The following is an 18,330-nucleotide window of genomic DNA, read 5'->3' on the forward strand; positions in this document are numbered from 1 at the left end:
GCTCTTCCTCTCCAGGGCAGCATAATCTGCGACCTGCAAAGTTGTGGAACTTTGCAGGTCGATTTCTCATTAATAAATCACTCATCTGCCGCGGGGATGTGGCGATTCAACTTGGGCATTGATGCTGAAGAGGATTATATGACAAAATCAGGTAAGAAAAAAGCCTTAAGAGCGTCTTTAACCACTTGAGGACTGCAGTGTTAAACCCCCCTAAAGAACAGGCCATTTTTCTTTAAATGGCCCTCTGCAGCTTTAAGGCCCCGGAAGACCCCTTTTTTCGTATTGACTTTGACAGGAAAAATGTTTAAATCACTGCCTCTCATACAGTTTTGAAGCTACACTCCCCATACTCTGACCACTCCCCATACTCGGACCACATATTGTTGGTGTCACCCAGAATAAAAATATATATTGGGGGCACCCTAAATTGGCCGGAGCTACCAGCGTCCAATACACTTATTCGGCTCATACCCAAATAGGTTGCTTGTGCTCTGTTACGCACTCCTGCCCCTGTTGCGGCCCCCCAAAGACCCCATTTTTTTTCCCGTAAACTTTCATTGAAAAATTTTAAACGTTTGCCACTCGTACAGCTTTGAAGTTACACACACCACTTAGGTCACTTAGTCATGGTGTGAAGCTGAAAAATTCTGTCACATTTTTGGTACCCAAAAAAGTGGGCAGGGCCGCAAACCAATCAGATTTTCCCTATTGACTTAAATGAGAAAATGTAAACCGCTGTAATTCTCACAGTAATAAAGCCAGAGTCCTCAAACTTGGCACCCTGGGTGACTGCGGTTGAATGAATTGAATAAAAAAAAAAAACCTTGGCGGAGACCAGTAAAACAGCCAATCAAATTTCAGCCATTTGTTTACATGGGGAAATTTGCCACCAATCATAGGTTAATGGCAGGGTCCTCAAACTTCGCACAGTTGGTCACTGGGGACTGGAATTAAAAATCAGGAAAGTGGGCGGAGCCCAAACCAACCAATCAGATTTCTTTGATTTAAATAGGAAAAATTAAAAAGGCTGCCATTATCACATTGATATCATGGACCTCAAATATCCCAAATGTGTGTGTCAGTGGGCGCTTCCACTTAAAGTTTAGAAAAAGTGGGCAGAGCCACCAACAACCAATCAATTTTCTTTCATTGATTTTTTTTTTTTTTTTTCTATTTAATATAAATAGAAAAACTGCAGCCTTTTTTACTCATTAAATACCAGGATTACCAAACCTGGGAAGTGTTATTCACTGAGTGACTGTGGTTCACAATTAGGAAAAAAGGGGCAGGGCAACAGCCAATAAGAGTTCAGCCATTGACCTTAACCTCCCTGGCGGTAAGCCCGAGCTGAGCTCGGGCTATGCCGCCGGGAGGCACCGCTCAGGCCCCGCTGGGCCGATATGCATAATTTTTTTTTTTAGTTACACGCAGCTAGCACTTTGCTAGCTGCATGTAACCTCCGATCGCCGCCGCTACCCGCTGATCCGCCGCTATACCTGTCGCCGCCAGTGCCAGGCAGCGCTGTGGGGTGGATGGGGGAAGCCCTCCAAGAGATCCCGTTCTTTGAATGGGATCTCTTGATCTCCGTTCGCCGAAGGCGATTGGAGGGGCTGGGGGAATGCCGCTCAGCAGCGGCTATCGCTACATGAAGAAAAAAAATTTAAAAAAAGGTATTTGCTGCCCCCTGGCGGATTTTAACAAACCGCCAGGGAGGTTAATGAAAAAGATTAAGGCCCCGTTCACACGTTTTGGCATGCAAACGGTCCGGTTCGGATCAGGTCCTGATCCGGATCGGAACCGTATGGTTCCGATCCAGATCCGGTCCGTTTGCATCAGGCTGTCATCCGGATCCGTGGGGTAAAAAAATAAACAAAATTACCATAAAATTGTTGGGGTCTGCAGAAGGTGCACCTGGTGCACCTGTAGAATCAGGTTCTCCGCTGTAGGCCTCACCTCCACCTCCAACATACTGCCAAACAGCTCCAGCACGTGTGTCACTGCTGCTCCACTCCAGATATGCTGGGCCCATGTGTCCCCATCCGAAATGGCCGCTATAAATATGCATAGGAAGTGGGGTAGAACGTCCGGTGTTTGTCTCCAGTGTGTTCAGTGCTTTCCGTTCCCCATTGGTTTCTATATCCGGATGGTGCAGTCAGGATCCGGTCCGGGTGCGTAGGCCGGATGATCCGGACCCAAAAAATAGCGCATGTTGGAAAAGCCTCCAGAGTCCGGATCCGATCCGGCTCCGTTCTGTACGGAACGTACGCAGGTGAACGTCCGCATAGACTTTGCATTGCTATGCGGAACGTACGTTCCGTTTGTACAGTATACGGTCCGGATCCGATCACGCGGATACGGACAGGGAACACTAATGTGAACCATGCCTAACTGCTGCTATTATTACAGTTTAAATGCCAGGTGTCCCAAACTTGGCACAATAACTCACTGGGTGACTACGGTCAAATATTAGGAAAAGTATGAAAAATGTGCTTCCACATTAGATGCACGTAGAGTTTTCCCAAAGTCCATTTAGTACTTGTATAATGCTAGAAGAGAGTTTCTCACTCTGGTTTGAGGCTAAATTCCGCTACTGTGATCGGGCTGGAAAACCTGGACTCTGATGTGCTGGGTCTAGGCACTGGAGAGCTTTATGACCCACTTAACTGGGGTCAAACTACACGTGGTGAGTTTTTTCCTCAAAGGGTGCCCTGGTGGGAGATGAAATGCCTCTAAATTGCCTGAATATAATGTTTAGTAGAAGATTGTCTTTTGTGGTTGCATTGAAGTTTTGCAAGAACTTTCTTAATAGAGTGATGATTTAATTCACATTTACTTGCATATTGTGATCACTGGGAGATTGTTCATAGTGGCTGCATTGAAGTGACTGTTAGTAAAACAGACTTTTTCTATAGTAATGTGTGATTGTCCAATTATGTTTTTGTGTAATTTTTTTTTTCATTAATTTTAATGGTACAATTGATCTGCTTCAATTTTCAGTTTCATACCAGGTTCCACCGACTTTGTGTACTCCACGTTTCCAAGCCAACATCATGTGGTTTCTTAACCTCCCTGGCGTTTTGATTATGTGCGGCGCACGGCCGCGGGAGGGTTTGTTTTACCTATTTTTTTCCCATGTAGCTAGCCTAGCGCTAGCTACATGATTCCCCCCTCTCTGCTTTCTTTCTCCCAACCTTCCGATCGCCGTCGGCGTTATTGCCTATCAGGAAATCCCGTTCTGAATGGGATTTCCTGTAGGGCTTCCCCCGTTGCCATGGCGACGATCGGACTGCCGCCAGGGTCAGTCCCGATCCACCACATAGCACAGCCTGGTAGTAATTGGCCAGGCTGCGCAAGGGGTCTGGGGGGGGCTCTTTTGCGGCGATCGGGAAAACACGCAGCTAGCAAAGTGCTAGCTACGTGTTCTCTTTTTTTTTTTTATTAAATTATGCAAATCGGCCCACCAGGGCCTGAGCAATCCACCGTGGCGTTACTGGACGAGCTGAGCTCGCCCATAACTCCCAGGTGGTTAAGAAACATTATCTAGTTATTATTGGCACCGAAAACAGACTACCTCCCCCCCCATATTTTCTATACGCTATTCCTCCTACAGTTTTAGCGGTACAAGTGCAAAAGTTTCCACACTTATTCGTCTTAAAGCAAAGTACGTTGCTTGTGCTTTAATAAGCTATCCCACCCACTGCGGCAGACTTCGGAAGACCCTTTTTTTTTTTTTTTTTTTTTTGTATTGGCTGACAGGGAAAAATTTCAAATAGTCACTGCTTTTGTGGTTGTAAAGATGCACTCCCTAAATTCAGAGCACATAGCGTGCTATCAACGGCCAATTAAAATTTTGCAATTTTGTATACGCTACTCCTAGAGTTTTAGGAGTAAAATTATGAAACTTTGCACACTACTTTCACCGATAGCCGTGCAGGTTGCTTGTGCTTTAACCACCCTGGCGTTCTATTAAGAGTGCCAGGGTGCATGCGCAGCAGTAATTTAAATTTAATTTAAAATTCCCCTATCATGTAGCTAGCCTAGCGCTAGCTACATGATGCCCACCTCCCTGCGCTATCCCTCCCACCACTTCGATTGCCGCCGGCGCACTCGCCCATAAGGAAATCCCGTTCTGAACGGGATTCCCTTTAGGGCTTCCCCCGTCGCCATGGCGACGATCGTGATGACGTCATCGACGTCATGCGGCGTTCCGATCCACCCCGCAGCGCTGCCTGGCACTGATTGGCTAGGCTGCGCAGGGGTCTCGGCAGGGGGCGGCGGCGGATAGCAGCGCATCGGCGGCGATCGGAATCAACACGCAGGAAGCAAAGTGCTTGCTGCGTGTTTGAAAAAGAATTGTGAAAATCGGCCCAGCGGGGCCTGAGCGGCGCCTTCCGGCGGTAATGGGCGATCTGAGCTCGTCCATACCGCTAAGGTTAAGAGATACCCCCCTCCACCGACAACCCCATTTTTCCACAGACTTTCATTGGAAAATTTCAAACTTTTGCCACTCGAACAGCTTTGAAGTTACTCGCCAAACCTCAGTCACTTATTCACAGGGTCATTTTCAACACCAAAGCAAGCAAGCGAGCAAGCATCACTAGGTAACAAATGTTACTCTATTTGCCATAATAGGCTAGGGCAGAGTTCTCCAACCCTGTCCTCAAGGACCACCAACAGTACACGTTTTGCAGAAAACCACAAACATGCACAGGTGAGGTAATTAGTGTCTCAGCAGAGCTGATTATCTACCTCTGTGGATATACACAAAACAAACACGGTTGGTAGGCCTTGAGGACAGGGTTGGGGAACTCTGGGCTAGGGGAAGTAGGTCACCGACCTAAAACGATAAACTACCACAGATACAAGAAAACTAGAAATCCCCCTTATTATAATAATAAAAACCTAGAGAATGAGCAAACTGCAAAAATACAGGATGTAAAGAAAATACAAAAAAATCTTTAAGCCAACCACAATTTTAAAAGTTAAAAACAAGGCAGCCAGACCTGGGCCTTAGCCCCCTAATGTTACAATGATGCATGCAAACCTTGCGTATAAAGTAATAATATTGTATGTGACTCCCCCAGGAGTCAACCTGAAAATTCCTGTCACATTTTGGGGACTCAAAAAGTGGACGGAGCTTACAACCAATCAGATTTTCCTTATTGACTTATATGAGAAAATTTAAACTGCTGTAATTCTAACCGTATTTAAACCAGAGTTCCCAAACTTGGCACACTGGGTGACTGGGGTTAAAGTTTGGCAAGGTGGGCGAAGCCACATACAGCCAATATCATGTGGGTTCTTCAGAAAGGACAGGTGGGGGGGGAAAGGCTGCGCATCCCTAAACACATGCTGCAATTGAATGGTTAATTGCACAGGCATACACCGCCTCTGCCAGACTGAAAAATGCATGCCCTGCATCCAAGACAAGTGCTAACATTTATTAAACTAGGAGGTACTTTAGTTTCCAATATGGTTTGCATGCAAAGTATATTTTACTAGACACTTGCGCCACGGTGAGGCAGACCTCCGGGCAAGTGACCTAACCTAAATTTAAAACCTCGGGAGCAGCTAAGCAGAAAAAAATGTGTAACTTACATTTGGTAGAACAGAGAGGAGAACGCTAGCACATACCACTAAGGCTGCATCTGAAATGACCACCAGCTCAGTGTGTAGCACCTATATAGACTTTCTACACACTTTGCATTCAATTCAGATGCAAATCTGCTACTACTTATCATGCAAACAGGAAACTCAGGAGGAGGGGCTGGGAGCAGCTAACCTGACAGTTACATAGTTACAAAGTTAAGGAAAGGTGGGGGGGAAAGGCTGCGCATCCCTAAACACATGCTGCAATTGAATGGTTAATCGCACAGGCATACACCACCTCTGCCAGACTGAAAAATGCATGCCCTGCATCCAAGACAAGTGCTAACGCTGGCGTTCTCCTCTCTGTTCTACCAAATGTAAGTTACACATTTTTTTCTGCTTAGCTGCTCCTGAGGTTTTAAATTTTAGGTTAGGTCACTTGCCCGGAGGTCTGACTCACCGTGGCGCAAGTGTCTAGTATAATATACTTTGCATGCAAACCATATTGAAAGCTAAAGTACCTCCTAGTTTAATAAATGTTAGCACTTGTCTTGGATGAGATGGAATACTGTTAGAAGGAAACGCTACTTGGAACTGTTCATATTTAGTATATATGCTGTATGATAAGCAAATGCATCTCTTTTTATATAAAATCATATACTGAGTGCTCTGATTCATTTCAAGGTATATCATCAATCTATAATTACTGTTCAGACCCCGCTATGCCGGATTTATGTTAGTAAAGGATCAAGCCTTTTAAAGCGTTGCTGAGTTAGTGATCATGCAGAAGGCGAGAACCACACAGGTTTTTGACAGTTTCTTCAGAAACTACACAATCTAGTTTTCAGTTCAAGTTTGCATGAATCCCCCTGGTGGTATGATTCCTTCTGATTTTAGGGTCTAAAAGCGGTATAATTTTTTTCATGTTTTAGACCCTAAAATCATGAAAAAAATCATACCAGCAGAGAGGCTGCAGAATCCCCAGCAATCACTCACCTCCTGGGCTCCAGCGTTGCAGTCTGCCCTCCATCCTCCGGGTGGCGCTGCAATCCTAAAGTGAGATTGCCGGCTGTCGTCATGATCTCACCCGGAGCAAGCAGAGCCCTGGAGGAGAGGAAGAAGAATGGCGTCCGATGTCGGGATCCCTGGGAGGCATGTAGAAACGCTCACGCTGCGCGCATTGCTCTGCATAGAGGCACCGGAGGCTGCCCCGTGTGCAGGTCGTGGTTACCGCTTTGAGCTGCGGTTTTCCACCCTGGCCGTAGCACGGGGTTACCGCTAAGGAGGTTAAAGAGAACCTGAATTGAAAATAAAAAGTCAAAATAACCATACACAGGTCATACTTACTTCCTGTGTAGTCTGCTCCTCAATTTCTTTATCCTCTCCTGCGTCTTATTTGTCCGCTGTGATCAATGGAATTCTCTACCTCCATTTTAAAAATGGCCATTACCCCATAACCGCTTCCTGGTCAGCACACTGTTAAACTGTAATATCACCCACTTGAGCTATAGGGAAACATGGACATTACCTTGCACATTCAGTTGTAACTAACAGCTGCTGATATATAACTGCCAGCAACTGGTATATTTCAATTCTGACAAAATATTGTTAGAACTGGAAGGGTTTACTGTAAGAAGAAAATGGTGAGGTTAGTATGTAATATTTATTTGTAGCTACGTCATGTGTTTATTTTAAATAACTTTACTCACTTCAGGTTCCCTATAACCACCTTACAACCGCCTAAGGCCCCGTTCACACTTGCGTTTTGGCAAGTAAACGGACCGGATCCTGATCGGATCCTGACCTGATCAGAACCGTACGGTTCTGATCCAGATCCGGTCCGTTTGTATCAGGCATGCATCAGGCTGCCATCCGGATCCGTGGGCAAAAAATAGCGAAATTTAAAAAAAAAAAAAATGTTGGGGTCAGCAGAAGGTGCACCTGGTGCACCTGTAGAATCAGGTTCCTCCGCTGTAGGCCTCACCTCCACCTTCCGACATACTGCCAAACAGCTCCAGCACGTCTGTCACTGCTGCTCCACTCCAGACATGCTTGGCCCATGTGTCCCCATCCGAAATGGCCGCTTGGATACGCATAGGAAGTGGGGTAGAACGTCAGGTTTTTGTAGGCAGTGTGTTCTGTGCCTTCCGTTCCCCATTGGTTTCTGTGTTCCTGATGGTGCTGTCAGGCTCAGGTCCGGCTCCGGTCCGGGTGCGTGGGCGGAGAGCCGGACCCAAAAAATAGCGCATGTTGAAAAAGAGTCCGGAGTCCGGATCCGATCGGCTCCGTACTGTACGGAACGGACACGTGTGAACGTCCGCATAGCCTTTACATTGCTATGCGGAACGTACGTTCCGTTTGTACAGTATGCGGTCCGGATCAGATCCGGAAAATCCGGATAGCGAATGCTAATGTGAACCGGGCCTAATACCAATTGGTGGCTCCCCCAGACGGCCTAATGCCGATTGGCGTCAAGTCCTGAAGGATTGGTTCGGAGGGGATCATGCGCACCGATGCGCGCACATCCCCTCTTGAGTGACGGACCTCCGCTAGGAGACTGTTAGACAACAAAACCGCCGTCTATTTACATTGTACATTGCAATCTAATGCAGCCTGTACTGGGGACAGTCATGTCACTCAGCTTTCCACTGGAGAGGTTCAGATCGCGATCCCCTCTCATAGGCTGATGTTTATGAGAGGGGTTCGCCCTGATTGGGTGGAGGGGGGGGGGGGGGAATAAAATAAATGTATTTAAAATTAAATTACAAATTAAACAACTCTGCAGCAGGGGTTAGAGCCGACCAACAGAAAGCTCTGTTGGTGGACAGAAGGAAGGGGGGGAGGGGGTGTAATTCATTTGTGTGCTAAGTTGTTCGGCTCTGCAGCAAGCTATTAAAGGACAACTGAAGCGAGAGGCATATGGAGGCTGCCATATTTCTATCCTTTTAAACAATACACATTGCCTGGCTGTCCTGCTGATCCTCTGCCTTTAATGCTTTTAGCCATAGCCCCTGAACAAGCATTAATGTCAGAAATAATGTCAGAAACGCCCGATCTGCTGCATAACACCAGAAACAAGCTGCATGCTTGTTTCTGGTGTTATTCAGACACTACAGCAGCCAGATAGACCAGCAGGCTGCCAGGCAACTGGTATTGTTTAGAAGGAAATAAATATGGCAGCCTCCATATCCCTCTCACTACAGTTGACCTTTAAAGCTGCAGAGCACTGAATTGTAAATTGCCCGGTCACTTGGGGTAGAAGCCTGTGTTCCTTAAAGGGAACCTTAACTGAGAGGGACATGGATGTTTCCTGTTAAACAATACCAGTTGCCTGGTAGTCCTGCTGATCTCTTTGCTGCAATAGTGGCTGAATCACACACCTGAAACAAGCATGCAGCTAATCTAGTCTGACTTCAGTCAGAGCACCTGATCTGCATGCTTGTTCAGGGGCTGTGGGTAAATCTATTAGAGACACAGGATCAGCAGGCGATTCAGGCAACTGGGATTATTTTAAAAGGAAAAATCCATATCCTTCTCAGTTTAGGTCCCTTTACGTGGTTAAAGGACCTCTGTCATGAAAACCTTACTAATTTTATGTTTACATATACTTTACATTTTTAGTCTCTTCCAGAGTAAAATGAGCCATACTTTGCTCTTCTATGTTGCTGTTACTTACAGTAAGTAATAGAAATCTGACACAACCGGCAGGTTTTTGAGTAGGGGGGGGGGTGTTCTCAGGGTTTTCTTTATTTTAATGTACAAAAGCACTTAGTGAATGGCAGTTGCTCCGTCCGACTGCCAACAAGTGTACGGTGAGCAGGGAGGCTGGCCAGCATCATTGTATCTTTTTCAAGGAGTGTTAATAAAAAAAAAAAAACAAAAAAAACGTCCATACTGAGAATCCCCTATGGAGAGATCGACTAGCCCAAAACCTGTTGGTAATGTCAGATTTCTACTACTTACTGTTATGCTGGGTACACACGTTGCGATTTACCGCGGGATCGATTCGATCAATTTGATTATTGCCAACATGTTCGATTGGGTTTCGATGGATACAGCCGTCGATTTTGCATACTTAATATGCAAAATCGACGTCTGTATCCATCGAAACCCGATCGAACATGTTGGAAATAATCGAATCGATCCTGCGATCCTAATGCACTCATGAAAGAGGTCATAACTGATGTGTTTAGTTTGGATATATTATGTATGATATAGATCCTGGTATATATGAATGCAGTATGGCATTAACCTTAAAATTGTTATAAAACTTCTTCTTATATTGAATTGATACTTAGCAGCCCCGACCTCAGATCACTGACTCTCTTCAAGTTTCCTGAAACTTTTTTCTTTTTTTTTTTTTTTAAAACAGAACTACATGCAGCAACACCATAGACTTGCCCATGTCACCCCGCACCTTGGACACTTTGATGCACTTTCCTGGTGAAGGGGCAGAGGCCGGCAGTGGGAACCCCTTTGGTAAGTCCACTTAACCAAAAGCTCAAAACACGGGGTCAGTATAAAATGTTAGTATGTATAAGTCCCGATTATCCAGAACTCAACTAAAGGTGGCCATACATCAGGCAACTTGGCCGATCGACCATCCAATTCGATTATTATAATTGTATTGGATGAAAAGCGCTGCCGACAAGTGCATGCCCGACTGACAATGAGAACAATTTTGTGACGAAAATTGGTCGCATTCTCGATCACGCATGCTGCAAGATGTTGCTCGATCGGGTGCACGACGGTAACTGCGTGCAATTTCTCAACAAGACAAAACCCCCGAGACGTCCCCCGTAATGTAAATGTGCCCTTTACCTCCGCTTGTCCCCCACTGGCTTCCGTCTCTGCATACGCGCAAGCCCCACGTGGTTTCCTGGTAAGGGCGCACATATGTGACATCACATCAGGTAATATATACATTTAGGGGGACAGCGGAGCTCAAGGCCGGTTCCAGATTGATTTCAGCATGAAATTAACCACCCTGGCGTTCTATTGATTGCGCCAGGTTGTTTTTTTTTTTTTATTAACACTCCTGGCGGTAACCCCGAACGTAGGATTTCTCAGGCCCCGCTTGGCTGATTTGCATAACTTTTTTTTTTTTTTTTTTTTGCTACACGCAGCTAACACTTTGCTAGCTGCGTGTGCACACCAAACACCGCCGCTCTGCGACGATTCACCACTACCCGCTGTGCCCTAGGTTCGCTACATGATTTAAAAAAAAAAAAAAAAAAAAAAAAAAAAACCTGCTGCGCTGCCCCCTGGTGGTTTTTAAAAGACCGCCAGGAGGGTTAAATCATGTAGCTAGCCTAGTGCTAGCTACATGATAGCCGCTGTGCAGCGTCGGGGGGGGGGGGGGGGGGGGGGGCAGCGCGGCGATCGGGGGCAAAATTATGCAAATCGGCCCACCAGAGCCTGAGAAATCCTCTGCGGCGGCTTAGCCCGAACTCAGTTCGGGCTTACCGCCAGGGAGGTTAAAAGCTCTTGCCTAACGTTATCCTGTGTGTGTTCACATTGGAGCGACGTGATTTTGTAAAAATCCTGCATAGCATTACATTAGGAAGAGCTTTTCAAAATCGCTAGTGCTTAACAAGCTCTTGTAGTGTGAACCAGCCCTAAGGCTCAGGGCACACTAACGTTATACAAAATATACAATACTTTTTTATTACATATTTTTGTTAATTAGGACAACTGTTTGCATCAACTAAACATTGTAACTTGAAAAGTTTGTAACTAGGGCATTGTCTGTGTATGTAAAAAAAAAAATTGTATTTTGGCTATGTAAATATATGTAATTATCATGTAAACTTTCCATTGTTTTGTACACAATAATATCTATGAACTGGCTATAAGCCTAAGCTTTCATGTCTACAAGCACATCATAGTTTACACTACCTAGGCTCAATGTAATGTTTTCTACATTTTGTGTATACATCGGCCCCCTAGCAGTCTGAAGTATGTTGACCTGGCCCTTGACCGAAAAAGTTTGGGGAACCCTGTTCTAGATGGTTCTTTACTGCAGTAGCAAGCAACATTGTTCTGCTCACAGAACTTTCTGGAATACACATGCAGGGCTGTGGAGTCGGTACAAAAATCATCTGACTCCCCAGTTTTTTTAAATCAATGACTCCAACTCCTCGACTCCGACTCCTTAGTTCTGGTAAGTATTCGAATAAGGATTTGGTTCGGTTATTTCATAAACTAAGGAGTCGGACTCCAACTCCAGGTACCCAAAATTGCTCCGACTCCTCGACTCTGACTCCACAGCCCTGAACACATACAAGGTCTGTCTAGTAAAAAAAAAAAAAAAATGCATGCTTACCTATTATAAATCGTCTCTTCTATGTCCCACCTTCTCTCCACCCTGTCTATCACAAGAGTCCCAGAACCAGGGTTGCTGCTCAACCCTGCCCCTTCCCCAGACTCCCTTCCCCTCAGTTTGACTAGTCACTGGCTCTCTGCAGTGCTACATGGAGATGTGTGGAAGTCCCTATAACAGCCAGCTGATCAAAGCTCTGATTTGCTGTGATCACATCCTACTTTAGCACATGATCATGACAGGTGATTGATATGCAAGTTTCTGATTTGCCAGACTAAACTGATCACATGCTTCTCCATGGATTCTCCTACACATGGCCATCACTACTGCTAACAGGGCTTAAACCTACTATAATTCACTGCCTAAAGGTGGCTCTACATCTATCAATTTTGCAGTCTGATCGACCACCAGATTTGATAATTTTATAAAATCCGATTGAAAATTGGTTCTGGAACAAGCATGCCAATCAACTATTCAACAGATTTGGATCTGAAATCCGTTGAATGTTTGGCTTGAGCTGGCTGAAAATTCTCAGGCCGACACGGTTGGATAGCATGAGGATAGCATGGATTGGTGGCGTCATGAGGAAGATTCCAGAGAGATTTAATGCTGAAATCAATAAGGTGTGGGGCGGCCAACAGATCACTCTCTGATAGAATCCAATCAGAGAGCGATCTGTCTCTTGGTCGTTCTTGCCTATACATCGCTCGATATATGCGCACCTTTATGCCTCATAGACAAGATGCAATTACCCGTCTGACTGGAATCTGAGGATTATTTCAATCCTGGCCGATCTGCTCCCTTTCGATAACTGATTTTTCCATTAAAATGTTGCAAAATCAATAGAAACAGTAAATCAGAGCAGTTAAGGTAATTGGAAGGGCTACTGTTATGTTCTAATTATCTTTCTTCTTATTTACAGAGAGCGTCACATTTGACATGGAATTGGCTTCTGAGTGTGCATCCTCTCCCATGTGATGTCACCTCTGACACACAGCCATATATTCATACTTGGTCTCCTGGTCTCTCATTGGACACTTGACAAGTGCCACTAGCAGTGGCTGATCAGTTTAGGTGTCTTCAAAGTATTACCAAACACCCCTAATGGGTGCTAAAAGTTATTAACCAAGGACTCAAAGTTCATGTTACATTCAGGATTCTAATTATACGGTTTATTTGGCCAAAGGAGAATTTTTTTTAATCTTTGTATGAACATATTGCATTGACTTCTTTCCAAAGACCCCAATTTTTGAAGTAGTAACAGTTTGGATGACTCTTATGGTATTCCCGAATAGTGTAAAATTGGGCTGCTGTTCCCAACACTTTAGAATAGTAATTATTAAAGTTTTTTTCAGAAAAAAATGTTAAGTGCCTGCAGAAATTAGAATAAGATGAAGGTTGTCTATGAATTTCATAGGGAGAAGTTGAAGATGTTTAGATAAGAGAAATGCTATAAAGCTTAGTCAAAAGCCGTCATTTCCTTTGTTGCTCTAATGACCATTAGATGAAATTCTAGATGTGTGAGGGCACCTCAAATCACCGCATATCTGCTTCTAACTCAAAACCATATTCTAAGGCCCAATTTACATCCATAAAAAAAAGGGTACTTATCCGTTAGCTGGGCGCATCCGGCAGGTGGCGCTAATTACTATTCCCCCTCTAGTCCGCCATGGATAGTAGGGAAAGATGTAACTCTGGTGGAGATTTGTCGCCACCTACAGGATGCGCCCGGCTAACGGATAAGAACCAAAAAAACCTGTCTTACTTTAGGGTCTGCTCAGAGCTAAGACAAGTTCCTCGATCAATCAGGTACTTGTGTTACTTTGGCACTTGTAAGTCTTTTACAGCCCACAAGTCACTTTAGTTGTGGAACAGCAAAACAAACAAGCTGTGTAGAGGATGGACATCTCTAAAATTTGGTAATGTGCTACAGTAGGTTATCCAAGATTATACTCTAGAGGGTTGTCAACTCAGATGAATGATAGCTGCTTTAAACACTTCTTGTGTGGAAACCCAGAGAGGGACTAGGGGAGGTTACGTAGCTCTAAACGGTCAAGAAAATCCACAAGCCATACAAACTACTTCTGCCACAACGATTATATTTCAAAACCTTCTACTGCATGTTTATGTACAAGAATACTGTAAAGCCAAGTTATTGGTGTGGAATGAGCCAGAGAAATCTCAGGTTGTGGTGGTTGGTTAGGATTTTACGGTCTTTGACAATCGGTCAGTCAACTAATGACACAATGGTAGAATTGATGCACTTGAATATAAATGACCAACTTTAAATGAAAGGTTCCGCCAGTAGGGACATTTTTAGCTGAAACTCTTATTTTCTAGAAGAGGGAATTGCAAAAGACAAATGTATATACTAAATGTTAGGGTCAGAAACTACATTCAAATTTTAATTTAGGTTTCAAAGTTTTTAGTTCTTGGCATACATTTTGTTTCTGAAAATGCTAGATATGTTTAGTTCTGTTACAATTCCTCTGAAATATTCCTTGTGTATATTGCTTCATTTCACATGCCATTATTCTAAATGAGCATACATGTTACTCTAGGCCTATTCAGAATGGAACGATCTCACGTTTTTAGGAGGTGTCTTTACTTTGTATGGAAGTATTTCCCAATAGCATAACTGTAAACACACATGTACACTATCTTCCCGAAATAACTGTATATTCTCCTCAAACCTCATGTATGTATTATTGAAGGTGCAATCTCCCTTTTTTTTATTTTAATCGTTATAAAGTCATGTTAAACTTTGTACGCATGTCTTGAAAAATGCTTGGGTTGTTTTTGTTTTTTAATTTTTAAAGATCTGTGAAATAAAATTGCTTGTCTTGTTTGTTTTTTTATTTTGTTTTGAGGTTTTTTTTTTGTTTTTGGAGCTGTGTATATATTACATCTTTGCATATTTCTGTCATCTTAGGAATAATTGATCACATTATTTCCAAAATGATGAATATTTTTTTATGAGACATAATGCATAAGGTGATAGATTTGTATTTCGGTTTGAGAATCAGAACCATTTCAAAGGAGCTTGATTGTAACAATTCCTTTAGAAAGGAGAGGTAGTGTTACTCTTGCTCCTCTTGAAGATGGCCAGAAAAATATTCTAAATTTGAGCACTGTCATTGCAATTCTTGGGACTTTACTTGCTTTGTCGGGTTTGTACAACAACCATGTCTTATCAGCTAGGGACAGCACGTTTAAAGGACCACTATCGCGAAAAAAAGTAGGCATTTAAAATCTGACAGAACCGACAGGTTTTGGGACAATCCATCTCCTCATAGGGTATTTCAAAGGTTTGCTTTTTCAACAGCATTTCCTGAACAGCAGTTTAACTGCCAAAATAGCAAGATACCAGCCGGCCCCCCTAATCACTTGCACACTATTATGTCACTTAGATTTTGCAACTTTTGTTCAGGAAATGCTGTTGAAAACAAAGCCCTGAGAATCCCCCTTAAAAAGATGGACTGGCCCAAAACCTGTCATCTGTCACGTTTTAACTGCCTACTTTTTTTGCGATAGTGGTCCTTTAAGCACCTCTAGAGGTGCTGGCTCCAGCTGATTGGCACAGTTGTGATTTTGCCAGATTTATTGGGTATGTACAACAAATGCATTGTCATAGTGTTCAGTAACATGTAAAATTAGTTTGTTTTTGTTTCTGGCTGTCTTCATCAAAGGTAATACCAACACAACCTCTCCTTTTTAGGCCCCATTCACACTTAATTGCGGAAAAATCACTCCCGTTTTGGCGCTTTTAATGCGGTAAAATCACTGGACACAGCATCAATTTTTCCGTGATCGTGTTTTATTGCTTCTATAGCACTGAAACGTGATTGCCGGGAAATCGCCTGAAAATGGTGCAGGCTATGCGTTGGGCTTTAATGCCAGCGATTAACGCAAATCGCCAAAGTAAGAACGGGCCCATAGAGTATTATAGCACTAGCTATACCCTAGAGCGCTGACAAAACGCTCTAGTGTGAATGGGCCCAAAAGCTGTTTTAATTTATTTATTTATTTTTACACCAGGTGCTTCTGAAATTATTCTTAGTGTTAACCCTTTGGGAGATTTTTTTTTTAAGTTTAGCCCTAGAAAATCCTCTTAGTGTGTCCATCCAGTTCCTGAACCTCAGTACCAGGAAAACCCAAGTGGGGGAAGCACCTCCCTGCAGGCTTTTGGTGGGTGATTGCAATTCTTGCAACCCACTTTTGGTAGTATGAAATGTATTGACTATAGTCCAAATTCTTAGACCACCAGCAGCCAAGTGGTGCAGTATTTTTTTTTTCATCTTCAAGCTACACCTTGTTCTTGGAAATACCAGGGAACACAGGCTCTTGAATCTGTTTTGAGATTTGATCTTGGGATTAGCCATGTTTACTTTTTTTTTTTAACGGGGTAGTTGTAACAGACTAAAATAAACGTATCACCTGATAAAGCTCTCACGTGCTTGCTTCTCCACCAATTCTCATAGGACATTTAATCATTGCTAATGAAGGGCTTCAGTTGATGAAGCCCAAGCAGGGTATAAGCCTTAACCACTTGATGACCCAGCCTTTACCCCCCCCCTTAAGGACCAGCGCTGTTTTAGCTGATCTGTGCTGGGTGGGCTGTGCAGCCCCCAGCACAGATCAAACACCAGGCAGAGCGACCAGATCGCCCCCTTTTTTTCCCCACTAGGGGGATGATGTGCTGGGGGGGTTTGATCGCTCCTGCCTGGGTGTTGGGGGGGGGGGGGGGGGGGGGGGGGGGGGAGGAGGGCACCTCAAAGCCCCCCTCCGTGGCAAAATTCCCCCCTCCCTCTCCTCCCTCCCTTCCCTGGAGATCTGAGGCTGCACAGGAACGGATCTGTCCTGTGCAGCCTCTAACAGGCTCCTGCCTGTCATGTGACAGCGATCCCTGGCCGCTGATTGGCCGGGGATCGCTGATCTGGTACAACGCTGCTACTGTTAGCAGCGTTGTACAAATGTAAACAAAGCTGATTTCCGCTTGTGTTTACACTTGGCCTGCGATCGGCGGCCCGCAGGCTATTCACGGAGCCCCCCGCCGTTAATTGACAGGAAGCAGCCGCTCGCGCGAGCGGCTGCTTCCGGATTAATTAGCCTGCAGCCGGCGACGCAGAACTGCGTCGCTGGTCCTGCAGCTGCCACTTTGCCGACGTGCGTTATGAGTGCGCGGTCGGCAAGTGGTTAAAGAGACTCTGTAACAAAAATTGCATCCTGTTTTTTTATCATCCTACAAGTTCCAAAACCTATTCGAATGTGCTCTGGCTTACTGCAGCACTTTCTACTATCACCATCTCTGTAATAAATTAGCTTATCTCTCCCCTGTCTGGAAGGCTGCCAAGTTCTTCGGTGTTGTGGTTCTGCTATGCACTCCCCCCTCCTGGCCCCTCTATGCACACTGCCTGTGTGTTATTTAGATTAGGGCAGCTTCTCTCATCTTTTACAAGCTGGATAAATCGTCCTCTGAGCTGGCTGGGCTTTCACATACTGAGGAATTACAGACAAGGGCAAAGCTGTTTGAAGTGTCAGGCTGCTCCTTTCTTGCTGCAGTGCATGAGAGCTGCAGGGGGAAAGAAACACACAAATGATCTCTTGAGATTCAAAAGGAAGGGTGTATACAGCCTGCTTGTGTATGGATGTATTTTCTATGTGTGGACATACTGTACATCAACCTACTTCCTGTTTTGGTGGCCATTTTGTTTGTTTATAAACAAACTTTTTAAAACTGTTTTTAACCACTTCAGGATTCTGCGTACGCTTAACTACGCCCCTGAATCCTGAAGTGGATTGCATGCAAACGGCCGCTCGTATGAGCGGCCGGTCCATGTCAGTTCACGGAGGGTGTCTCCGTGAAATCCCTGCAAGCCGCCGATCGCGGCTCGCAGGGTAAATGTAAACACGCTGGGAAGATCTTCCCTGGTGTTTACATATATACGGCGCTGCTGCGCAGCAGCGCCGTAGAGGAGATCGGCAATCCCTGGCCTCTGATTGGCCGGGGATCGCCGGCATCTGATAGGCTAAAGCCTATCCTATCCGGCGCAGGACGGCTTTCCGTCCTGCGCCGCACACAGGGGACAGGAGAGGGAGGGAAGGAGGCAGAGGGAGGACTAGTGCTGCGGAGGGGGGCTTTGAGGAGCCCCCCACGCTAGGTACAGCAGCGTGGCGGCGATCAGACCCCCCCCCCCCCAGCAGGACATCCCCCTAGTGGGGAAAAAAGGGGGGGGGGGAAGTCTGATCGCCCTGCCTGATTTCTGATCTGTGCTGTGGAATCTGTGAATCTGTGAATCCGGAAGTGGTTAACCACTTTTAATGCAGCGGGGAGTGGCGAAATTGTGACTGAGTGGAATAGGAAATGTTAAAATCGCACAAAAGTAAACCTACCAGTGCGTTAGGGGACAATACAGATT

At 44.9% G+C, this 18,330-nt stretch overlaps 1 protein-coding gene across 2 annotated transcripts in view; it reads left to right on the top strand.

The window, feature by feature from the left end:
• The window catches only part of STAT3 (signal transducer and activator of transcription 3), a 129,713-nt gene extending 114,954 nt beyond the window's left edge, over positions 1-14,759 (top strand). For both annotated transcript variants that reach the window (XM_068263198.1, XM_068263199.1), the window contains 2 exons: positions 9,962-10,068; positions 12,834-14,759. In XM_068263198.1, coding sequence (XP_068119299.1) covers positions 9,962-10,068; positions 12,834-12,889 — 163 coding nt within the window. In that variant the 3' untranslated portion in view covers positions 12,890-14,759. The remainder of the gene's footprint in view (positions 1-9,961; positions 10,069-12,833) is intronic.
• The last annotated feature ends 3,571 nt before the right edge of the window (positions 14,760-18,330 follow it).

Source organism: Hyperolius riggenbachi, chromosome 12, assembly GCF_040937935.1.
Source record: "Hyperolius riggenbachi isolate aHypRig1 chromosome 12, aHypRig1.pri, whole genome shotgun sequence".
NCBI classification, from domain to species: Eukaryota; Metazoa; Chordata; class Amphibia; order Anura; family Hyperoliidae; genus Hyperolius; species Hyperolius riggenbachi.